Below are 25,081 nucleotides of genomic sequence, written 5' to 3' on the forward strand. Positions count from 1 at the left end.
ATGGTACACAATTGTACTTTTTTTTATGTGGTTGTTGTTGGACTTTTTATGTGGTGTTGTGACTGGCTGCGAATTTACTCTTGCTAGATTATCATGGTTTTTGCTACTTCCTGTTCTTTGTAGAAGAGAAAAAAGCCTGAATAACTCCGTTCCTGTGACAGCTTTAGGCTTCAGTCTCAGGATATATTCAGCCAGACAACTGTCACAAGAAGAGAGAGTGAGGGTGAGTCTGAGCTTTTAAAAGCTTGCCAGAACTCAGTTACCATGACAGGTAACCAGTAATGCCACTGAAGAAATGAGGAATTCAAAAATCTACTGTTAAAGGTAAGTAGGACTTGCAAAGCTGTACTTTTGTCTTGATCTTTTGCTTTCACCAGGTCTGAATTTGGTGCCACCAGGCTGCTGTCAAACTTTATGTACTCCACGTATGTGGTAACTTTCTTTGCCAATACTGTCTAAAAGATTTTTTTTAACACATTACTAGTTTGAGTCTTGTTCCTTGATATGGAAGGGGAAACCTAATTGTTGAGCACATTCCAGCTTTTGTTTGCTAGTGGGATCTAAGCCCAAGATGATGAGAGTACAGGTTTAATAGAAATGTGCTTTTCTGTTCATCTCCTCCTTGCAGTCCTAAGGATTCAGATGTTATTGTAACAGCTGCAATTTTCTTGATTTTCATTTTTTTTTTTTTTTTTTCAGTTTTGGGCAAAATCTATCAGGAAGACTATTTGGTGGTCAGTTTCTGCCAGTCTCAGAAAATCATTTGTAATAGCTTCCAAATAATTTGTGCATTCCACTATTCCCCAACTGCAAATTTGGTTTTTCAATTGGGATTTGTATGTTGGCATGGAAGTGGCGCATAGATATGATAGGCTGTTCGCTGGAATGAGTGACATTATTAAAATCCATTCCTTTGTCAGATAACATTTTGCAGCTATCTCGGTGGAGAGTCTGCTAGGAAAAGAAGAATCCATTGTAAGCAGTGTAAGAGTCCCGGGATCCATTGAGAGGTGTGTCCAGTATTTTTTTGTCAGTTTTAATTTAGGTTTGCCTTGAGGTGTAGGTAGCATTAAAACAGAAACATTGATAGCAGTAAAAAGCTTAAATCCATATGTGATAGTAATTAAAGTAAATGAAGCTCAGAGAAAAATGTTATCGTATTAGGTAGACAGGAAGAAAATGCATTCTCATTTTGTTAAACAGATTAAACTGGTGTAGTCTTTCACCTCAAGCCCTTAACAACGCAGTGGTTGAGGTATTGACCCTTTGGTTTCTTTTGTGAAATTATTTTAAAAACAAATGGTTACTTCTCATCTTTTGAGATCTGTTGTAGTTCAATTAGTCATGGTGTCAGATAAGGTCCTCCACCTGAAAAGGGTGTGACTGCAGGGGAAAGTCTCAAGTTGCTTGAAAAAATTCCATGGGAATCCACCATATTAACTCTTTCTTATAGGCAAAATATTGGAATGTGCCATCTGGTTTCTAGTGATCTACATATTTTTAGTTGCTAGGGAGCTTTAGGTAGTATTTTAGAATGAAGTGACTCATTTATGTTAATTCTTGCTTAAAAACATGTTGAATGGCAGAAATGTTTAGTCAGTGCAGAGCTGCAGATAGTTTTGGCCAGAGAACTCTGGATTGTAGGAGTTGTATTGCTGTTCATTAAACCTGATTTCAGTATTCAGTTTGATATTTTGTATGTTTTATAAGATTTGACTTGTAACAGTTGCATCTGCTCTTAAAGTATGAAATAGTATTCTAAGTAATATGCATTTTGTAAACATGTTTTTTTCTACCTGTTCAACAAGAGTAATGATGGTGAAGAGCGTCTGGCTGTTGTTCGACTTCTCGCCAAGTTGTTTGGCTCCAGAGATTCAGATCTTGCTACACAGAATCGTCCCCTCTGGCATTGTTTTTTGGGACGGTAAGAATTTTTACTAATCCTGAGCAACTTGAAAACAATTCTGTTCAGTTTGCAAAAGTGTGCATTGTAGCTTAGTCATCCAGGTTTCACTGTTCACATCTTTCTATTTTCACTAACCTTTTTATTGGTGTAAATAATGCTTCACATCCAGTTTATAATCAGATTTTTGCAATAAGCAGTCCCATCATTTTAGTAGATCATGTATATACATATCTCTGAGAATATTATGCAGGAGATTACAGCATTTTTTTAATGCTATAAAGATTTTTTTTGCATTGTGGAAGTGTTTGTGTCAGTACCTGTAATATTTGGGCTTCTAGTTAACACTACACTTGTCACTCAGTTTTCCAAGCTGCTGATGGTTTGCTCCTTCATGCCTAGTGTACTGATTGCACTGTGTTTTGTTTCATGTCTACAGTGCTAATTTTGTGTGCAACCTTAATGTAGTCAAATCTGTGGTAGTTAAAACCGACCAAAAATTCCAGTTTCCACACTGTAGCTTATTTGTGGTATTGAGTGCTGTAATTAATCAGCTTTAATGCAATAAATTGTGTATATTGAATAAGTAAAGAAAAAGTCTGCTTTAGGTGTTCAAAATATTTTCTCACATTTAAATTTAACTGAGTCAGAGCTCATTGTAATTGGTGATCAGCTTTCATGCCCTTAGGAATTTGACACCTCCTTAGCCGAGAGCTGCCACATTTGAACATATTAACCATGTAAAACTCTTAGAAGAAATTTAAAAATATAGCTAACAAATTGTAGTCTACTGATATTGAGTAGTACGAAACAAAATTGGAGTGAGTGACATAAGTTTAATGACCATGAAATCCAGATTTTGTTGAACACTTTTGAAAAAATAGATCTGATTATTTTCATTCATTCGGTTCGGATCCGCCTTTGCTTCTTCTTCCAGCATATGGAACACAAACTCTCGAGCTCTTCCCTTTGCCTGTAATGCCCTAATCACCTAACATACCTCAGATCTTGTTTGCCACATTAGCGTATGGACGTGGTTGCTGGTAACTGAAGTGAGCGTTAGTTGTTTTTTGTGAATTAGCATTATTTTTCTTGGTATCCTCCCTTTCTATTACATTTAAGACTGATTCATAGGTAGGTGCTAAGCTATCAGCCCAAGGGCCTAAGTAAGACTAGCCAACAGGGTTCCCTGGCTTACACCACCCAAGAAATTTATTTTCCTGTGCCCCTGTCGAGCAGAGCCACCAAAGTGATTCCCATGGTGTATTTCCTATGTCCCATCCACTTATCAAGATTTTCTTGAAGAGTGCTAATGAGGAACTTTGCTTGACATTAGATGGGGAGCTTGATCCAGAGTATGGGAAGTCTCTGGGACAGGAATCTATCCCTCCAGCATGTCCTGTTTATTGTGGTGACAAGGTTTAGGTTCCTAGAGCGTGTATCTCAGAGGGATTGGTATTTCTTTAGGTGTGGCATTTCCAATAGCTCTGGGTTTGACATAGCTTTATATGTTAGGCAAAGATCACCTCGGAGTAGGCGATATGCTACGGAGTAAAGCTGTTGTTTTTTGAGAATGTCAGTGTAGGGCATCTGTTTGAAGCCAGTAATCCTCTTTGTGAGGTACTTCTGTGGCCTTTCCAGCTACTGCAGATGTCTTGAGGTACATTCCAAAAGAGGCATTGTACTCTATAATGGGTCTAATGAGTGTGGAGTAGAGGGAACAATGACCTCTTTTTTCCTAGATGAGAACCCTTTTGTGATGAGGTGTGGCACGTAGAGGGATTTCCTGACTACTGTGGCGATGTGATTATCAACTGTCCACCTGAGTCCCCAGGTCTCTTATCACACGATGTCCTTCAAGAATGCAACTGCAGTCATAACATGTGGGTTGTCCTGCCTCAGGCAGCCCTCGGTCGGCCGGATTCCAAAGTCTGGGTCCGGCGCCAGCTGATGTCGCATTTCTCTCCGACGTCAGAGCGGCTGGAGTACATAAGCATCAGCCGACGCCATTTTCTTCAGTCTTTCTTGCCGCGCGGTGCCCGAAGCAGAAGCGGTTCGCAAGTGCCGGTCGGTCAGCTCCTGTATTCTACGATACCGAAGTCATCAAAAAAGCTAAGTACCCCATTGGGGACCTTTTCTTGCCTCAGCCGATGTCAGAAATTACTGAAAAAGTTAACAATTGTCTTTTTTGTGGTAAACAAATACCTCATAAGGATTTCCACTCTTACTGCCTCCCTTGCCTGGGCCCAGACCACGACGTCTCGGCCTGTGTAGCCTGTGCTCGCTTCAACAAGCGCACTCTCAGGCGCCGGGCGGAGTTCGCTGAAGATTATTTCGGCGATAAATTTGCTTACACCATGCCGTCGGATCTTCCGACATCGCAAACCCCCAAAAAGCGAAAAGACCGGGATCGACATCCTCGGCCCGCGTCTACCACGGACTCCACGCCAAACCCTAGCGTGAGTGCTCCGGTTCCCTCTGAGACGGTTTCTCCACCGCTCCAAACCGAAGACACCGCATTACCGACGACTCCGATTCCAGACATTACTCCGACGCCAGTTATAGATTTTCCTCCGGATACCAAAACCGAGGAAATGCCTGAGACCATTGCTGTAGACAAGGTCACTCCTGCACGTGGAGCTGCCAGGCCTCCTATGGCCATGTCTATTAAGGCCTACACTAGGGCTAAGGCAGCCAGCAAAACAAAGCATATTACTTCTAAATCCTTACCTCAGCCGACTCCGGAGACACAAATTATGTCCATGGCGGCTGATTTAATTAACATGATTAGAGGTTCACAGGCCCATCCTGAGAGAGCATCCCAGCCTCCTCCTGATAAAAGGCCCCGGGTTGAACCCACTGATCCTACTCCTTCAGATGAAGACTCTGAGGGCTCTGTCCACTCTGATAGCCAGGAAGAGCTCTTCCAGACCTATGAGGACTCGGATGCAGAAGATTCCATCCCTTCGGCCTCCCCTCCTGAGGATATTTCTTTTGGGGAAGTTCTGCACACCATGAGGGAACATTTCAAGTGGCAAGGTCAGGAATATTCTGATTCTAGGAAGCGCCTCAGGACCTTCCTTAAGAAGCCTCAGCACAGGCCCTTAGCTATTCCTCCTGTACTTGATGTTCTGGATGATTTGTATTCTGACTCTAGTGCTACCCCCGATTCTCTTCCTCCTGCTCCAGCCAAGCCAGACTGGTATTACAGGGTCCCAGAAACTCATTCCCATTTATTCAGGGCCCATACTGCTGATTTAGAAACTATTTCACAGGGGCCTAAAGGAGTTTCAGCCTCCACCTCAAAAAAATCCTCTGCCCTCCAACAGGGAAGCGAGGTCATTAGAGAGATGGGGCAAAAAGGTTTACTCATCCACTACCTTATCTATGAGAGCTTTAAATTGCCTTTTTCATATATTACAATATCAGGATTATCTCTTAGAAGATTTACAAAAAACATTAGCTTCTCCAGATCCTTTAGACAGGAAGACTTTGCAGGAAGCTGTACATAACACTCAGCAAGTAAGCAATCACTTTCTGCAGTGTGGATATGATGCACTGGAAGCTTCATGTAGGGCAGCTATGACAGGGGCAGTGATTCGTAGACATGCTTGGTTAAAAGATCAACCTTTACCAGATCATGTAAAAGCAAAACTTCTGGATGCACCTTTGGAAAAGAACAAGCTTTTTGGTGCAAATGCTAAGGATGTGTTAAAGACCATCGAAGAAAAAGCAAAATCAGTTCAGACTGTGAAAGATTTCCTCCAGGTTCAACCCCCCAGATTCAGTAGGAATTGGCCTTCAAAAAACTGGTCCTTTCCTAATCCAGAAAAGTTTCAAAGGAGTAAGAACAACGTGGCCGAGGAAGAGGCCAATACAGAGGCCCTTACAGGGGACGACAATGGCAGCCAGGAAACCAAAGAAGGTGACGCAGGGGTTTCACCTGCCCAACAACCACAAACTCAATGACTTTCCTCTACTACCGCCTACCAGGGAACAACTAGAAGCTCCCTTGGGCGGGAAATTATCTCTATTTGCGGAAAACTGGCACAGACTGACAAAGGACAAATGGATTTTGGACATTATAAACCGAGGGTACAGGTTTCATTTTCATACCTTACCAAGAAAACAAGGCATGCCAAACCTACCACAAAATCAGAGGGCAGAGGCTATCAAGCAAATCACTCTGCTGACTCGAATGAAAGCAATAGAAAGAGTTCCTCAACAAGAACAAAACCAGGGGTTTTACTCAAGACTGTTCCTTGTTCCAAGAAAAGAATCTCAATGGAGACCAATACTGGACTTGTCCTCATTAAACACCTTTCTCATAGTACCAAAGTTCAAAATGCTGACTCTGCTGCAACTCCTTCCCATGCTGGGCAAGGAGTCGTGGCTGATTACCCTGGACCTCAAGGAGGCATACCTGCATGTCCCTATCAGACACAGCTGCAGAAGATACCTCAGATTTCTTGCAGGGCCAGAGCACTATCAATTCTCAGCATTGCCATTTGGCTTATCTACTGCGCCCAGAGTATTTACAAAATGCCTGGCTTCAGTAATTGCTCATTGCAGGCTCCAGGGTATACAAATTTATCCGTACCTGGACGACTGCCTCATACAAGCGGATGACAAATTGATGTTGACAAAAAACCTGGATTATGTCATACGATTACTTCAAGCTCTGGGATACACAGTCAACTTCCAAAAATCAAGACTGCAGCCATCCCAGCAAATAATCTTCTTAGGAGCCAAACTAGATACAGCCTCTCAGATGACTTACCTGACAGAAGACAAGCAAGAGAAGTTAACTCATTACTTCAAAGGTTTAGCAAAACTCACCCAGATGACTGCAAGGAGATTCCTACAGGCCCTGGGTTACATGGCATCCTGCATTCTCCTGGTTCCATTAGCAAAACTGCACATGAGAAAGCTTCAATGGTACCTAAAAAGCATTTGGTCTCAACACAGCAACAACTTGGAGACAATCATACCACTCATTCCATGCCTATAAAAGGAATTCCTATGGTGGGCCTCGGTGAGCCAGGAAAACACAGGTATGCCATTCAAAAAACCACAGATAACACAGACCTTGACTACAGACGCCTCAGACCTTGGATGGGGGGTGCACATGGAAGGCAGGTGTATACAAGGACAATGGTCTCCAAAGGAAACACATCTGCATATAAACCAAAAGGAAATGCTGGCAGTAATGCATGCCATCGAGGCTTTTCAACACCAACTCCAGCAAGGCCATTTAATGATACGGACAGACAACACCACTGTGATGTGGTACATAAACAAGCAGGGGGGCACCCACTCTTACCACCTTTGCAGACTGACAATGCAGCTTTGGGAGAAATCACTGAGCCTAAACATCCAGATACAATCCCAGTTTGTTCCAGGAAAGGACAATGTGTTGGCAGACAGCCTAAGCAGGAATTTCACAGACCCACACGAGTGGAGGTTACATCCGAAGGCCTTCAGACAACTCACTTCGACATGGGGCAAGCCAGAAGTGGACCTATTTGCCTCTCACCTCAACCATCTTCTTCCAAAATTTTGCACAAGGTCATACCATCCAAAAGTTTGGAAAATAGATGCCCTCTCATTCAACTGAAACTCCCTAGCAATCTATGCATTCCCACCTCTGCCACTGATGACCTCAGTATTACTAAAGATCAAAGCAGAGAAGCCCAAGGGAATCATAATAGCTCCGGATTGGCCAAGACAACACTGGTACCCACTACTACGGAGCATATGTCACACCAGGAGGTGGGCCCTCCCCCAGTGGCCTCTACTTTTGACTCAACACAATTTCGAAACACTGCATCCAAATCTTCAGACACTGCAGCTAACAGCCTGGGAGATCCCATAAATAACTTCAGCTTATCTCTCTCCAAGGAAGTTCAGCGGATACTGACAGAGGCTCGAAGACCATCCACCAGAAAGGTTTACTTGGCAAAGTGGAAAAGATTCAGCAATTGGAATACCAGCAAGGGACATGATGCATCATTGTTGAACATCCCACTCATCTTGGAATATTTGGCAGATATGTTAAAGAACGGCCTCTCATATTCTTTCATAAAGATACATGCATCTGCTAGTTCAGCTAGATACAACACCGATCCTCCTGTTTTTTCTCACCCCTTACAAAGACAATTCCTCAGGGGAATCAACATTAAGCCACCAAGAAAGGCCCCAGTGCCAGCCTGGGACCTCAATTTTGTCTTAGAAAAACTGACTCTACCTCCTTTTGAGCCAGCAGCTTCAGTTGACTTGCAATTTCTCGCATGGAAGACAGCTTTCCTGTTGGCAATTACCTCAGCAAGAAGGGTTTCGGAGCTACACGCCCTAATGGCAATACCACCCTTTATTATTTTTCACAGAGACAGGGTTTCATTAAGGACCAACCCTACTTTTATGCCAAAGGTGGTATCTAGGGTTTCTCTAAATCAAGCCATTCATCTGCCTGCTTTCTTCCCCAATCCTGAGAATAAGGGGGAAAAACTTTTGCATACCTTGGACATTCACAGACAACTTCGATACTACCTGGACAGAACCAAGACCAGTAGGAAGTCTGTACAACTTTTTGTAGCTTACGCCCTGCAGTCCAAGGAAAAGCAATTTCAAAACAGACTATTTCTAAATGGATTGGACATTGCATCAGATTCTGTTATTCCTTTCATGGAAAGACTGTTCCAGCCAATGTCAGACCACATTCCACCAGAGCTACAGCCACCTCTACAGCATTCTTAAGAGGGGTGCCTACCAAGGACATTCTAGAAGCTGCTACATGGAGCTCCGTGCATACATTCTCCAAACACTACAATCTCCCTCTTTATTCCAGATCCAGAGCAGGCTTTGCTTCGGCAGTCCTGCAGGGATTGATTGCCACACCATCTCTTTCCTAGAGCATACCTCCTCCCCAGCTAAGCTATGGTATTCTACCCACATGTTATGACTGCAGTTGCATTCTTGAAGGACATAGTACAGTTTTGTACCTACCATAAATGTAGATGTCCGATAGACATGCAACTGCAGTCGGATTTTCCCTCCCTCCATACCCCTCTATGCCTAGGGTCCACTCTTATCCCTGTTACTCTTAGCTGGGGATATCTGTTATGGTGTATTTGTTTTATTGCTCATTTATTTGTTTGGAATCCTGTTTTTGTCTTTCAATTTGATTACAGCCTTCCTTGGAGGGCACCTGGCATCTGGGGCAAGAAACACTGAAGAAAATGGCGTCGGCTGATGCTTATGTACTCCAGCCGCTCTGACGTCGGAGAGAAATGGGACATCAGCCATGGCGTCGACTGATGCTTATGTACTCCAGCCGCTCTGACATCGGAGAGAAATGCGACATCAGCCGACATCGGACCCAGACTTTGGAATCCGGCCGACCGAGGGCTGCCTGAGGCAGGACAACCCACATGTTATGACTGCAGTTGCATGTCTATCGGACATCTACATTTATGGTAGGTACAAAACTGTACTTTCGGCGTTAAGTAGACTGCCGCCTGTGTGGTAGTTCATGGGTACAGAGTTTTTACCAAAGAGGATGACCATGCACTTTTTGACCTTGAGCTTGAGGCCATAGCTCAGACACCAGGCATCTGTCTCAGTGAGACCCTTCTGTAGGATGTCCACATCATTTGGGGACTCAACTATGGCTCCTAGTTTGCAGTCATCTGTGAACTTCATTAGCCAAAGGCCTTCTGTGTTAGCCTATACTTCAGAGAAGTAGATACCAAACAGGAGAGGTCCCAGGACTGAACCCTGTGGTATTCCACTTGTCACTGATTTGAAGTCGGATTTGGAGTCTGCAACGTTTGCAGTGTTGGTTCAGTCAGTGAGCCAGTTGGCAACCCATCTTGTGACGTAGGGATTTATACCTAGTTTAGTGAGTTTAGCTATAATTCCAGAATGGGGGATGGTGTCGAAAGCCTTGGTGAGGTCAAGATAGGCTGTGTGAACCACCTTACCCTCGTCTACAGCTTTGGTGACTGCCTCAAAGAAGTCTATCAGGTTCAGGAGGCAAGATCTGCCTTTCACAAACCCGAACTGGGTGGGGTCCAGAGTTTGGAGGTTACCAATGTCTTTGTTTTGAGTTCCATGATGATACATTCCATGGCTTTACAGACCAGGCTCGTCAGGCTAATAGGAGGGTAGTTCCCGGGATCATTGGTGACTCCCCCCGTGTGGAGTGGGATAACTGTTGCTGTGCGCCATTCAGTGGGCACAAAGCCTGATGTGAGACTATGATTGAACATGGTGCTTAGGTGGGGACTCAGTTAGTTCTGAAGTTCGTGTAAAACGCAGCCTGGGATGTTGTTTGGTCCCATGGATGCTGTTTTTTTGGCTTTAGAGAGTGGAACCTTTACCTGCATAGTTGTGATTACAGGTACTCTGCATTCTTCCTGTATAGATATGGGCCCTTCAGGGGGTGAGAGGGAGGTGAAGTTAGCGCTGAACCTATCTGCCAGGACGTTGGCAATATCAGTTTGTTCTATAATTTTATGCCGTTGTGCTGTAACTCAGAACAGATCTGGGTGTTGCCATTGAGATTCTTGACATAGCTATAGAATGCTTTGTGGTTGTCCCTAGAATCAGTGGCGATTTTGTTTTCATAGCTAGCACTGGAGGATCTTATAAGTGATCTCAGCTTCTTACTGAGGCTGACCAGGGAACTCCTCCACTCATGGGATTTTACTCTCTTTTGCAACAGTTGCTTCCTTCTGTTGTAGAGTTTGTTTATGGCAGGGGACCACCAGATTGGCTTCCACTTTTTGGAGGATAGCGTCTTGGCTCTGTTTGGGATAGCACGATCCATGCACTCATGTAAGTGCTTATAGAGTGCATCTGTGTAGGATTCAGCAGTCGTAACTGTATTGCCCATCTGCATGGGTGTCATGAAGTTTGCCACTTTGAAGTTGGCTTTGGAGAAATTTGTTACCGTGATTTCCTTAATGGGGGTGGGATGTGGATATCTAGGGTGATTAGCTTATGGTTGGATCTGACCAACGAGGAGTTGACTTCAGGTGTGGAACACCGGTCACTCATATTGGTAAGGACTAGGTCTACGATATTGTTGCCCCCTGGTGGGGGTTTGGATAAGTTGACCCAGGGCATTGGAATTTATGAATTCATGAAAGCGTTGAGTGAAGGAGGTGGTACATGAGTAGTTTTCCCAGTTAATGGTGGGGTGGTTGAAATCGTCCATTATTAGGGTGTTTGGTTGAATATTATAATATTTTCCAGTATGTCAAGAAAAGAGGAGTGGGAATCCTGGGACATGGGGACACTCTAGCAAGCTACAGTTTGGATTGCAGTTTTGCCCAGAGTTAGTTGCACTTGGATAACCTCGGATGCATTATGCTGAGCAACTAGCCTGGAGGTGTGGATATCCTTAATGAGTATGAACACACCTCCACCGTTGATGTTCCAGTCCAGGTTAGGTGGCCGAAACGTGTGGTATGAGTTATAACCTGGTAATGCAGTGGTGTTCTCTGGAGCCTTGAACCAGGTCTCAGTCACTGCACAGATATAGATGTTCTCCATTTTAAGGAGTGCCTCGAGGGAGTGCATTTTGAGGTTTAGACTTCTGGCATTGAGTAGCATTACCCTCAGTTTTTGCTTGCCTGTTCCTGTTACAGTGGTGAATTTGTCATTTGAACCTCGCCTAAGAAGGCACTATAGGGGCAGCAAGAGCCTTAGCCAGTATCCGGAATCCCAGGGGTGACAGATGCAGGCCATCTCTGGCAAAGCATCATGGTCTCTCGACCATGTCGTCCATGGCAAGACAGATACTCTATCCCCTTAGAGTGACATCAGAAGCTTGGCCAATTGTTGAAGTCAATCATTTTGTCCTTGTACTGCGATATCATTCTGGGCAATGACAGGATGCTACTTGGGGCTAGGGTCATACCTGCCTGGGCTCAAGATCGGAGAGCTCTTCCATGTCTCTTTTCATGTAGTACAGGGAGGTATTGTCTCAGGTCATTCGCCCCAACATGGACAATGACAGAGTCATATTTGTACTTGTTGAGTGACCTGAGTGCATGGGTTATGTGGTGGATCCTGGCACCCGACAGGCAGCTGACAATAAACTTCTCCTTGTTTAGCCTGGTGAGTGGGACATCACTGTGCTGGCTATAGTCACGTATGACTGGTGTGTTGGGTCCGTTGTTTTGCCTTACAGGCTGTGGTAGAGTGGCACACTGAGTCTGTGGGCTGTGTCATTTGTGTTGTGTTGGGGGGGTGGAGGTTGCTTGCATTTCTGCTTTGGCGGTCTCTCTTGCTTGAGCAGATTATTATTGAGAGCCTCTGCAAATGTTTTTGTGTTTCTATATGTGGATTTTGGTGGTGTAGGTTTACTTCTTTATTGATATCTTAGTTACAATTTTTGCCATTTTTATTCTGCTTGTGTAGTACCTTGATTACCATTGTTAATTTTCTTTTCTTTCTTTTCTGACTTTTTTTTAAATAGACTACTACTAGCTGTTTCCCTCCCGTCACATATCACTGTGTGTGACAAGCCTTCAGGTTTTAGAAAGTGCATGCCTGCAGCCATAAATTTCCTAACTTAAATACACACACTATGTGCATCACTTGCTTAGACCCTTGTCGTCTTGACTTGGATGGTGACATATGTAAAGGGTTTCATTCCTGAGCATTAATGGACAGAAAAAAATAAGTTGATTCTTTGTGGATTGCAACCTTCCAGACCTGCTTCTACAGTTTCTAGGGCTCAAACCCCCAAAAGTGTTGATTTAAAAAAAAAAAAAAATAAATAAAAAAAAGGAGATTCTCTGTCCAAAGAATCATGAAAGAGATCTCTGGATCTATGTACTTCTGCTGCACCGTTTCTAAACCTCTTGTTAAAGTGGCAAAAGAATCAGACCCAGCCACTTCGGATCCAAGACCTAGATCTGACAAGTCTCCTCTGATCCAATCAACTCAGCTTTTGCCAGATCCGGTATCTTCTCAGTTTCTTTTTCCATTTTTAGAACAATGTCCTAGACATTTATTTTCCATGGCCTCATCCATTTGTTCTTCCAAGAACCTTACAGAACCTGATGTGGACAGATTGTTGAAGTTCCTCAAGATGCACATCCAAATGGGAGGTTTCCTGGCTCTGACCTCATTTGTTCCACAGAACCTTGTCAGTACTACTACTCCTCTGTTAGCACTTTCTCCGATCTGGACTTTGGTTTCGAAGCCATTGGATCCAAAGTTCTTGGAGTCATCCACTTCGGATCTGAGGATGTTGGCATCTTCAACTCTGATGCTGTGCGAGTGTTCCAGCAATAAGTACTTCAGCGCCAGATGACTCTTGGAGCCATAGCTTCTGCTCCAAAGTGTTGGATATAACTCCGAAGTTGTCTGATCCATCTCTGCCCCTCTGAGCCTCGTTGCTGGACAACTTGGCCCCGATTTGGGGAAAAGGGAGCCGACGGTCCATAAGCCTGCCTTAAGTGGTCCCATCTCTGTCCCTTTCTTCAAGGCATTCTGCCTATGAGGTAGTGGGGAGAGCTTTCTCTGTTGACAGAGCTGAGACGTCTCTTCCCTCTTCAGCTCTGACTACCATTTCCATATGGTTCTGCATCCAGATCCTCAGTTATCTGTTCCATTAGGACAGCCAGCCCAAACTAGTCTCCAGATAGCCCAGCAGGGTATTGTAATCTTTTCTGACACTTCTGCAGAGCATCCCACTGAAGAGATCCCTAGGAAGAGCAAGTGTAAAAGGAGGCACTTAGACTCTCCACTATAGTCTGCCACAGAGGACACTGATTTTGTTGAAGGGGAAGGGTCCTCCAAATCACCACCTGATGTCTCATTTGGGAACATCTTAGAACTCCGTAAACAAAAGGGGTGGTTGGTTCTCCGACAACTTTTTTCTAGAGGAGTCAGTGGTATTGGAGGCTTTTGGGGCTGGCCCTTCTACTTACTGGGTGACTCTGTCCATTGACAAGCTTATTGAGTTAGTCTCTAAATTGGTGTGGAAGGAACTTGACATGACTTAGCAAATCCCAAGAAGACCAGCTAGAATCCTGGCATAACCTAAACATAGACTGCACTGGAATAATAGAGTACCAGTTGATGCTGTGGTCATAGTGGGGGCCATTGAAAAGAGACTGGAAGAACAGAGTTCCTCTGTTTACCCCCTAACAGGGAGTCTAGGGAGTTGGACAGATTGGGGAAGTGTGTCTGTGCTTCACTGACGATCACTGTAAGGTCACTGAATTATTTGACACATTTCAGAAGACTTCAGAGGCATTTGATCAAAGAACGTTCCAAATCCCTATCTGGGACCATTTCCTCTGAGGTAAAGACTATCCCAACTGCAGGTAGCCTTAATTGACTCCCTACCCCCCTCCCTAGGCAATGCTGAAATACTCTGTACCAAACTTCAAGTGAATAAAACAAAGCCATTTATATAATATACTCCTACATCCCACCAGGCAATAACTTAAATACACTAGAAAATATTCTTAGCTGGGTCTCCTGTAGCTTTCCTCAAGAAGCCATAATCTTAGGAGACTTTAATATAGATTGGTACTCCTGTACCTCTCCTAAACCCACCTATCACCTTAACCTTTTTAACTTTCAACAAACCATAACATCCCCTACTAGAATACACAAATATACCAATAAACAAGCCATCCTGGATTGGATACTGGTCAACAACAATCCCCTCTCTTATAAAACTGGAATACTCCCTGACAATATCAGTGATCACCTCCTCACCTACATTACTAAACAAAAAATCAACAATCCCAAACAGGCTTCTTATCGTACTGTATACAACAAAACAAATTTTAACCTGTCAGCTTTCCGTTATGAACTCAAAGAATATAACTGGGCAGCTCTAAAACACCTCCCAATTGATGAAGCAGTTACCCACTTCAACAATACTTTCCTACAAATTCTCCAGCATCATGCACCATCCCGACTAATTAGAATAGGCTCAAAAGCAGCCCCCTGGCTTTCAAAAAATACCAAACAAACTATGCTAGCTAGAAACAAATCTTGGACAAAATGGAGATCCACGAAAAACCCATCTGACCATCAAACTTTCAAAAACCTGAGAAATACAACTAAGAAACTCACCTATCTGGATAAAAAGAATTACTACCTGAAGTACCAACAAAACCAAAATCAAAACCCCAAAGACTTCTGGTCAGGAATCAATAAACTGCTCCACCCAGGGAACACCAAAACTCCTACACCTACTAGCCTAGCCCAAACCCAACCCAATATAATAGCCAATACCTTCAACAACTTCTTCTCTGAAACAGTCTCCTCTCTTGCAAACACCATGACTCCCCCCCCCTTCCCTTCAAAAAACTTCTCCGTCATACAGCACCTCCACACTAAAATTTAATACAGTCTCCACAACCTATATACATAAGTTACTCTCTAAACTTAAACCTTGCACCCCTTCAGCTGACAAACTTCCAGCTGAATATCTACAACTAGCAGCAGCTGAACTAGCTTACCCTATCTCAATATTAATTAACAGAACTATAACTGAATCTACCATCCCATCCTGCTGGAAAATATCTCATATCATTCCCCTCCATAAAGGAGGTAACTCCAACGAACTTTTTAATTACCGACCAATAGCCCTTCTATCCCCACTATCTAAAATTATGGAACGGTGCATTCACCATCAGCTCCTGTATCATCTTTTGCAAAATAACCTACTCGTAGACTCACGACATGGTTTTAGGCCCCACCACAGTACTTCCACTGCCCTCCTCTCCTTCACAGATGTAATCAACAAAAATCGCAATAACAACCTCTACTCCTCTGCATTATTCCTTGACCTCTCAAAAGCTTTCGACATGGTGAACCATCAACTTCTCCTAGATACTTTAAAATCCCTCTCACTTGATCCATCTGTACTACAATGGTTTGACTCCTACTTGAAAGATAGAAAACAAGCTGTCCTCTGGGACAGCCATCTATCCTCTCAGCTCCCTATCACTATTGGTGTCCCACAAGGTTCCATCTTAGGCCCCTCCTTTTCTCCATTTTATTAATAACCTACCAACTTCACTTCCTACAACCACTTGTATACAGTATGCTGATGATTCCACTCTCATCTGCTCTGCTGTATCTCCAGAAGAACTCAACTCCTCCACCCAAAAAAATCTTTACAGCAGCAGAAAAATGGTTCCAACACATCTGTCTCCTCCTTAATCCCAAAAAAACTAAATTACTACTCTTCACCCCACCCTTAAATCTGCCCCAATCTCATTTTCCATTATATCCTGTAATGGCACTATCATCAAACCTGACTGTTCCACTAAACTACTAGGCGTTACTATAGACAATCAGCTAAGCTTTGACTACCACATTGATCTTACCATCAAGACTGTTAATAAAAAATAGGTGCCCTCTACAGACTAAAGCCTTTTCTTACTGCCACTACCCGAGTGTCTCGCCCAAACTCACCTCATCTCCACACTATTGTATGCCTCTCCATCTTTTATCAACCTTTCAAGAGCTAACCTTCAAAACTTAACACAGCATACCATAGTATTGCCAGGTTTGCCACAGGTTCCCCTTTCCGTACTCATCACTGTCTCAATCTAAAAAAACTCAATTGGCTAGAACTTCAGAACATAATACTTCTACAACAATTAGTCATCACTTATAAAATTCTACATTACCCATCCAACACACCCATACTTAACAACCTCATCACCCCTTATAAAAATCTCACTTCCCTTCGCTCAGCCAATAAGCTTCTAGTAACTACTCTCAAATCCCACAATAAAGCAGGTGACTCCTTATTTGCCAACACTGTAGGATCATATTGGAACAAACTTCCCATACACCTCCCTAGGCTCATCACACCTTTTCAAAAAACAAACAAGAAACCACTTACAAACCCACTGGCTATGCCCATGCTCTAATCCTGACTGAGCTCAGCAATATATTCCCCTATTTCTAATTCCCCCTTTTTTCTCACTCATACTGGTTGTTCTCAACCTTTGATGGTTTCCCTATCCTAACCCACCTGCAATACTCTTTCACTTTTTGCTCCTACTAGATGCTATATCTACACAATTTGTCATCTCTTCTTTTTCAAACTTTATGCAAATCCACTCTATTTTTATCTCGCTCCTATACTAGTGCTCTGGCAAAAGCTGTTCTATCCCAAATTGTAAATAGTATACAGTTCATTTGACTCTCTATCTGCCAGCCTATTTCAATTCTTCTCCCTTACGAGTCAGTCGTATTATATTCAATTACTACTAAATAATGTTGCCTCTCCTTTGTTTTTTTCTTGTTATAATACTTCTGCTTTTCACTACACCAATAACAACTTTGTCCTTTATTTGCTTATATGTATGACTGGTTCTGTGTTGAGTGTGATTTTGATTATTGTTCTTTTTATTGTAATTTACTAGTCTGTTAATGGAGCTTTTCTCCTCGGGCCTCTGCTGAAAATGGACAATGTATCCAGCCAGACTAGCCCGGTTAACAAATGTAAAATAAAAAAATAAAAAAAATAAATGATCTCCTTACAGTTGGGTACCCTTCAGTCTTTTTCATATTTGTCCATGAGGCTCATCTCCCACCCGGTTGAAGGTACCTCATGGGAGGTGGGTTCAGGCATCTCCATCAGAAGACATGTCTGGATGCTCTTGTGTGACTTGTGGAACCCTTGAAATCTTCCTTTGTCAATGCTCTTTTTTTTTTAAGTTTCTTATTTGGCCCTAAAGTTAAAGACACACTGTCTAGGTGTCAACTAAGGAAGAAAAAAAACACATCTGCTGTGGGCATACGTTTTTTCGACTCCTCAACAGCCCTTTTCTAGGAACCAATGAGGAGAATGGAAAATGTGGTTCAAAAAAATCCCAGGGTCCCTTCCAAGATCTGTGTTGGAGACTGTTCCCCCAGCTGCAGGGGGGGGGGGGGATTTAAAAGAAGATTCATTCCCTGTTGCAGAGATGGTCCACATAACCAGAGATCTAGGGATATTTTCTCTGTCAGATCCTGTCCACACTCCTGAAAGAAGGTCTGAAACTCTACCTGTGCAGGCAGTCAGGGGTTGTTTATCCCTGCAGCAGAGCGTTTGACTAGAAATTACAAAAGATTAATCGGTGCTCAGGATAATATCCAGAGGTTATATAATACCATTTTCCCAACCACCCCTGCTAGTTGTAAACAAAATCCTAGATGTTCCACCGAGTCAGAGAGAAACAGCAGCACTAGAAATAAGCAAGCTGCTAGAAAATGAGGGTCATCCAAAAGGTCCCACCAGACCAGAAAGAGTCCGGAGCTTATTCAAGATTCTTTTTAGTGCCAAAGAAAGCAGGGAATTGGAGACCAATCTTGGATCTCAGCAAACTAAATCGATCAGTTCAGTATACAAAGTTTTGGATGGTCACAGTTCAGTCCAGTCTGCCTTTTTTGCACAAGGACAACTGGGTGTGCTCGATAGCATGCATCCTGAAGAAAACAGACAGCCCAGGAGATGTCTACACTTCCGACTGGGAAGCCAGTCCTTACCAATTCAGAACTCTGTCCTTTGGTCTCACCACAGCCCTCAGGGTATGTGGCAGTAGTTGCAGATTACATGAAACTGCAGGGATTCTGGGTGTTTCCATATTTGGATGACTGGCTCTTAACTGCTCTGACCAGGCATCATCTAATTCAAGCTTGGGACTACTTGTTAGTTAAAACAAATCTCAACTCAAACCATCTCAGATATTGGAATTCTTCGGTCCTCTGTTTAATAAGATCACTAAAACAGCTTCTCTCCCTGTGCCCAGGGTTCAAACAGTTCAGTTCCAGGTCAAAGAGATCATAAAAAAAGTTCTTCTCTTTCACCTTGTCTAATTCTTCAAGCATTGTGATCTATGCCAGTGACAGTCATTCTAGTACTGCTGGCAAGGTACTAAGAGGATCCTTCAGTGGACCCTCACAACTAACAACCATTATCCAGTCGAGTCCAAATAATGCAAGCTTGCAAAAATTACCTTCTGCAGTGGATCCATTCTAGTCAACTACAAGAAGGCCGTCCCATTGTTCTCCCTCACCCCAGGGCCACATTGATGCCAAATTCCTGACAGACTGGGTGGGCAGGCACTTCTTGGGAAGGAAGGTCCATGTCACATGGTTACCCGACAAGGCCAACATGCATATCTATGTCCTGAAAATGAGAGCTGTCCTCTAACATTGCAGGTTTTTCAAGACATTCTCATGACCGGGAATGTTGCCGTTCAAACAGACAATGTCAGTAGTCTTGTACATCCACAAACAAGCGGGATCCAAATCTTACACTCTTTGTTGAGAGGCTATAAGAGTATGGCAATGGGTGATTTTATCCAATCACTTTCTGATGTCACTGTACCTCCTGGGGAAGTCTAGCATTATTGCAGACAGGTTAAGCAGGTCTATTCTAATGCCTCATGGGTGGGTTTCTCAGCATTAACCTGGCGGAGAATATTTTTTGTCGATGGGGCCAATCATGTTGCAGTCTTTCTGCATCTCCCCTCAGCAGCAAGTGCAACAGGTTCTGTGGCCTGATTCCCCCCCCCCCATTGGAGAGTCCCCAAGGGATGTTCCACTTCATGGTTGGCCCTCTGGTCTCCTTTATGCTTACCACCCATTACCCCTAATGCCCAACTTTCTATAGAAAGCATCTTAAATAATGAGCACCGTAATCCTTGTTGCCCCTTACTGGCCTCATCAGATTTGGTTTCCCTTCATTTGGTCTCATCTTCAACACCCACCTTGGATACTGGATCCAACTCCAGACCTTCTTTCTCACCTGACAAAACATGATTCATACAGACATTTCAGAGCTCAAGTTAACCACATGGTTTCTCAACTTCCATTAATTGCTAGACAGTGCAGGCTCTCCTCACCTTTTCGTCACATCATTTTATCCCATAAAGCTTCCGCTAGAGATATTTATAAAAGTAAATGGGAAAGATTTGTATCTTTGGTGCATAAAAAGAATTTAGCTCCCTTTTCAGCTCAGATTTCGAAGGTTCTTGACTTTTTAACTATTTACAATGAAGGGGCTAGCTTATCAACTGTTAGAGGCCAATTGGCAACAATTTGTAATTTTCATATAGAATAATTCAACTTTGGTATCTTCCAGACTTTGTGAAGCATTTCTCAGGGGGACATACCTACTTAGACCTCTGTTAAAGGACCTCACTCCTCCTTGGGATTTAAATATTGTCTTACAGACCTTAATCCAACCCCCCTTTTGAACAATCAGCTGTTTGTGAACTAAAATATTTGACCTGGAAAACTGTCTTCGTTGCTATAACTTCTGCCAGAAGCATATCAGAATTGCAGGCCCTGTCATCTAAGCTTCCCTATTTGATTTTTCTCAAAGATGAAGTATCTTTAATGACCCAGTCCTTCCTTTATATACCTAAGGTGATATCAGAATCCAATATTAGTCAGGTTATCAGCCTTCCGGTCTTCTTTCCAAATTTCTCAAATAAAGGACAGTATATGATGCACCTATTGAATGTTCACAGACAATCAAATTCTATCTTCATAGAACCAAAATTTTGAGGAAATCCGAACAATTTGTTTCTTTTTTGGAATCAAAATTGGACAAACCAGTTTCTAAAGTGACTTTAGCCAAATGTTTGACTGATTGTATTACTTTTGTATATGAAAAAGTAGGTTTGTTTTTACCAGAACCACGTAAAGCCCATTCCACGAGATCTATGGCAACTTCTTCAACCTTTTTGTCTAGAACTTCCTTGGATAATGTTTATGCAGATGCAACTTGGTCTAATCCTCATACCTTTATTGCTTATTACAAATTGGATTTAGTCCCTTGTGGAAAACCAGCCTTTGGCTCAGCTTTACTCAGGAATATCCTTCCTTACAGTCCTCCCAGCAATTAGGTAGCTGGGGACTCTGTCCCAGGAGTTGAGGAATAAATGAAAATGACAACATCAGTTAAAAAAGTTATGTGCTCACTATAATGTTCTATCCTTGTTGCCCATTTTCATTCTTCCTCAGCTTACCTCCCACCAAGCCCCCCTCCTTGCTTTACTTTTGGAAAGATCAAAGGATGCTGCAGGAACTGCTGTTTGAGTCCCAGATTATGTTTATCATAATTTCTTACTGCTTTGCAGGTATAAGGGGCAGCAAACAAGATTTGAGGTATGTTAGGTTACTAGGGCGTTATGGCTAAAGGGAGGAGCTTGAGAGTTTCAGTGATTCATGTGCTGGAAGAAGTGGCAGAGTTGGATTTGAACCCAACAGTTGAATGAAAATGGACAACACAGATGGAACGTTATGGTGAGTACATACCTTTTTTTTTTTTTTTTTTTTTTTCATATAACAGATATTTAAAATACTAAGACTTTTAAATAGTCGCAAATTAATTCAGCAGTTTACTTGTTTAGCATGTGAATGATTACGAGAGCACCGTGCTTAGAGAAACTGATTGGATTTGTAGAAAACTAAAACGCAGGCTTGGTAGTTTTATGCAGGTTGGAACTTTAATAGAAGGGCTTTACTGCAGTATCCCTGTTTTTACAATACTTAACAGGTCATGTCATGCCTTAGGATGGAGAAGACCTGGTTTTGCTCAAAGTTTTAAATTAATTTTATTAAGGGGATAAATGAGCTAGTCCTTCTTAGACTATTGTCAACTACAGCCCAGGTCACAAATGTAAGGGGAAGAACTGTATATGTAAATCAAACCAAAGGGTAAAAAGGTCACTTAGAGAAAGCGTTCAGTACAAACGTATTCTGCACTCATTCAGTCACTTACTGCTCTGCTGATGAGTCCAGTAAAAAGGCCAAAACATGCATGAACACAGCTAGTGGGGTTTGGCTTTATTGGCCTAAATGTATTCATAAAGATAAGAAGTAAAACGTATTGGGCATTCAGAAGCTATACATACACACACATATATATATGCAGTACCAAACCTCGAATGGTTTTATGAGCGTATGTAAAAGCAGTGATCATCATAGAGTGAGTCTTTGTATGCAAGTAAAACTAAAGCTGTTTTTGCAGAATTGCTAACACACCTGAACCCTCCATGTTGTGGGCTGTGTCCCCACACCCCCCGCTAATTATATATGCAATCTCTAAGATTGCACAACAGTGACATAAGGGCAAATTCCTTTACTCACTGCAGTGCAGTCTTGTACTGTATGTGGTTGACAAAAACTCCATACGAGATGTTTACTCATATGAGCATTCACTCTTATTTGCAGGTTAAAACGGCATTTGCTCTAAAGGACCAGAAGCATACTCTCACACACATACAAAGACTTACTGTTTAGATGTTCTTCGTGTTTCACTGTTGCAGTCATTACATTTGGGTAATCTGCTGGCAGGTTGCCCTCAGTCGGCCTGAATAACAAAGTCTTGGGTCCTGCGTCGGTTGCTGTCTCCTCTTCCATGACGTCATGCCGTCAGGGGTGTAAAACATGCAGCCGACACCATTTTAATCAATATTTCTTGCCGTGCGGTGCCCGAAGCAGCAGCAGTTAAGTGCCGGTCGGCCGACTCCTGAAATTTTCCTTTTCGAGTTTCAGAACCAAAGTCTTCAAACTAAAGCTAAGTACCCCTTTGGGGAAACTTTTTCTTGCTCCTTACCGATGTCAGCAAAAGTGAATAATTACATTACTTCTGGGAAGCAAATACCTCATAAGGATTTTAATTTGTACTGTATTCCTTGATTAGGCCCTGATCACAGCGTGCCTTGCTGTCGGTTTTGTGCTAAATTTAACCAGCACACTATTAAGCATTGGTATATTTTTGCTTCTGAATATTTTGGTTCAAGATTTAACTACCCTGAAATGTCGTCGGTTAGCAATCCAACTATCGGAGTTCACAAAAAATGCAAGGAAAAAGACAGACAGACCGTTGAGGTCCAAAACCAACGAAGAAGATTCTCCTAAGCCAGCCGCCGGTTTCCAGTACTCAGTGAGGAGCTTTCGCAGCCCCTGATACCCGCTACGTTTGAGTCCAGGCCTCTACCGAGACCCATTTGGAGTCTGGTATGCCGTGAGATTCGCAAAGTATTAAACCCGTGGATGTCTCTCCCTTGGATGGGTCCGGAGCCGCTCAGCAGGCACCAGCTTCTCAGGGTGTTTTCAGGCCTCAACATTTTTATATTAAACTGACGCCATCATCAACAACAAGGTCGAAAACAACTTCTATGTCTAAAAAACCGACGCATGAGCCACGTGCTCAGGCCCCTATGCCTAAAAACCAAATTATCAAAATGGCTGAGGGTTTAATTACCTTGATAAGGACCCCCCACCCCCACCCCTTGCTAAACTAGGTAAGGCACTGATTATGAATCTTCAGATCAGGTTTCCATTTCTTCTGATTCCTCTACTGATCAGGAATTTTCTATTCCACCTTAGAGGATTCTTATGCAGAGGAATCCTTCCCAACTGCATCTCCTCCTGAGGATTACTTTTTTGGAGAGACTTTGCATACTTTAAGGGAACATTTTCACTGGGAGAGTCAGGACTTCTCTGAATCAAAAAAGAGGCTTAGGGATTTCCTTCTTCCTCAGCATAGGCCTTTGGCAATACCTCCTGTATTAAACATTGTTGATGATGTGTCCTCTGAATCAAGCATGGCTCCTGATTCCCTGCCTCCGGCTCCTAGTAAGCCAGACAGATATTACAGGGTTCCTGACTCCCACAGATTTATTTTCAAAAATCCTGCTGCTGATCCTGAGACTATTTCTCAGGGTCCCAAGGGTGTCAAGACTTCTACATCCAAAAATCCTACCCCTTCTGATAGAGATTCCAGGGAGCTGGATAGATAGGGTAAGAAGGTTTATACGTCTGCAACCTTGGCAATCAGGGCTTTAAACTGCCAGTTTCATATGCTTAAATGTCAACAGCATGTTATGGGCTTACTGAAACAGAAAATTATGTTGATTTCTGTTTGTGTGGAAAATAGAGTTACAAGATTTATTGCACTCAGCAGAACAGGTTGGAAAGCATACTTTGCAATGTGGTTTTGATTCCTTGGAGGCCTCTTGCAGGGCTGCCGTAACTGGATCTGTGATGAGAAGGCATGCCTGGCTCAAGGAGCAAAGTCTGCCTGATCTTGTTAAAGCAAAATTGTTGGATACCCCTTTACAGCATGATAGTCTGTTGGGTAATAAGGCAGAAGTTGTTTTAAAGAAAATGGAAGACAAAGCTAAATCTATGCAAACTGCAAAAGATTTCTTGCAAGTGCAGCCACCCAGGTTCAGTAGGCACTGGCCTACTAAGAATTGGTCCATTCCTGTGTCCAGCAGAGCCACTCTGCGCAAACCCAGGCACTCAAAAGGCTCCAGATATCAATCACAGGGATCTCACAGGTCAAAGCAATGGGGTGCCTCCACCTCCAAATCTGGAGGTAACAAAGCACAACCCTACAGTAAGCAGTCTCAATGACTTTCCTCTACCATTTTCAAGCACTTATCTTTTGGCAGCCCCCTTGGGGGGAAAACTAGCACTTCATGCTCAAAATTGGCAGTTAATTACCCAAGACAAGTAGGTATTAAACACAGTATCCCAGGGGTACAGATTTCATTTCCATACTTTGCCAATTCCAAACGGATGGCCAGATCTGCCAAAAAAACAGTGGACAGAGGCCCAGAAACAAGTCCTGTCCCTCATGGATATGGGGGCTATTCAACCGGTACCAGAAAAGGAAAAAGGACAGGGATTTTATTAAAGACTTTTCCTGGTACCCAGAAAAGACAAATCATGGCATCCAATACTGGACTTAACAATTCTGAACACGTTCCTGGACATTCCAAAATTCAAAATGCTGACTTTACAACAGCTACTGACTATGCTAGGCAAGAATGCCTGTTTAGTAACTCTAGACTTATGAGGCATACCTGCATATCCCAATAAGGGAATCTTGCAGAAGATACCTCCGCCTCAAAGCAGGTTTTTTGTATTACCAATTCTCTGCACTGCCCTTTTGCTTATCTACTGCGCACAGGGTCTTTACAAAGTGCCTGGCACCAGTAATTGCATTCTGCAGACAAAGAAACATTCAAATTTATCCTTATCTGGACAAATTTCTCATTCAGGCAGAGGGCAAGGACACTCTTCTTCAGCATCTGGCGTTTGTAAAAAGGCTTCTAGCATGTCTAGGGTACACCATAAACGAAACGAAATCACAACTAGTACCCTCTCAAA

General features: G+C 42.9%; 1 protein-coding gene across 3 annotated transcripts in view; it reads left to right on the top strand.

Annotated features, from left to right (window-relative positions):
• PDS5A (PDS5 cohesin associated factor A) overlaps positions 1-25,081 on the top strand; it is a 4,482,835-nt gene that overhangs the window by 587,233 nt on the left and 3,870,521 nt on the right. For all 3 annotated transcript variants that reach the window (XM_044062931.1, XM_044062930.1, XM_044062932.1), the window contains exon 9: positions 1,809-1,924. In XM_044062931.1, the coding sequence (XP_043918866.1) occupies positions 1,809-1,924 (116 nt within the window). The remainder of the gene's footprint in view (positions 1-1,808; positions 1,925-25,081) is intronic.

This window comes from Protopterus annectens, chromosome 2.part1 (genome assembly GCF_019279795.1).
Source record: "Protopterus annectens isolate FY-2018-M chromosome 2.part1, PAN1.0, whole genome shotgun sequence".
NCBI classification, from domain to species: Eukaryota; Metazoa; Chordata; order Ceratodontiformes; family Protopteridae; genus Protopterus; species Protopterus annectens.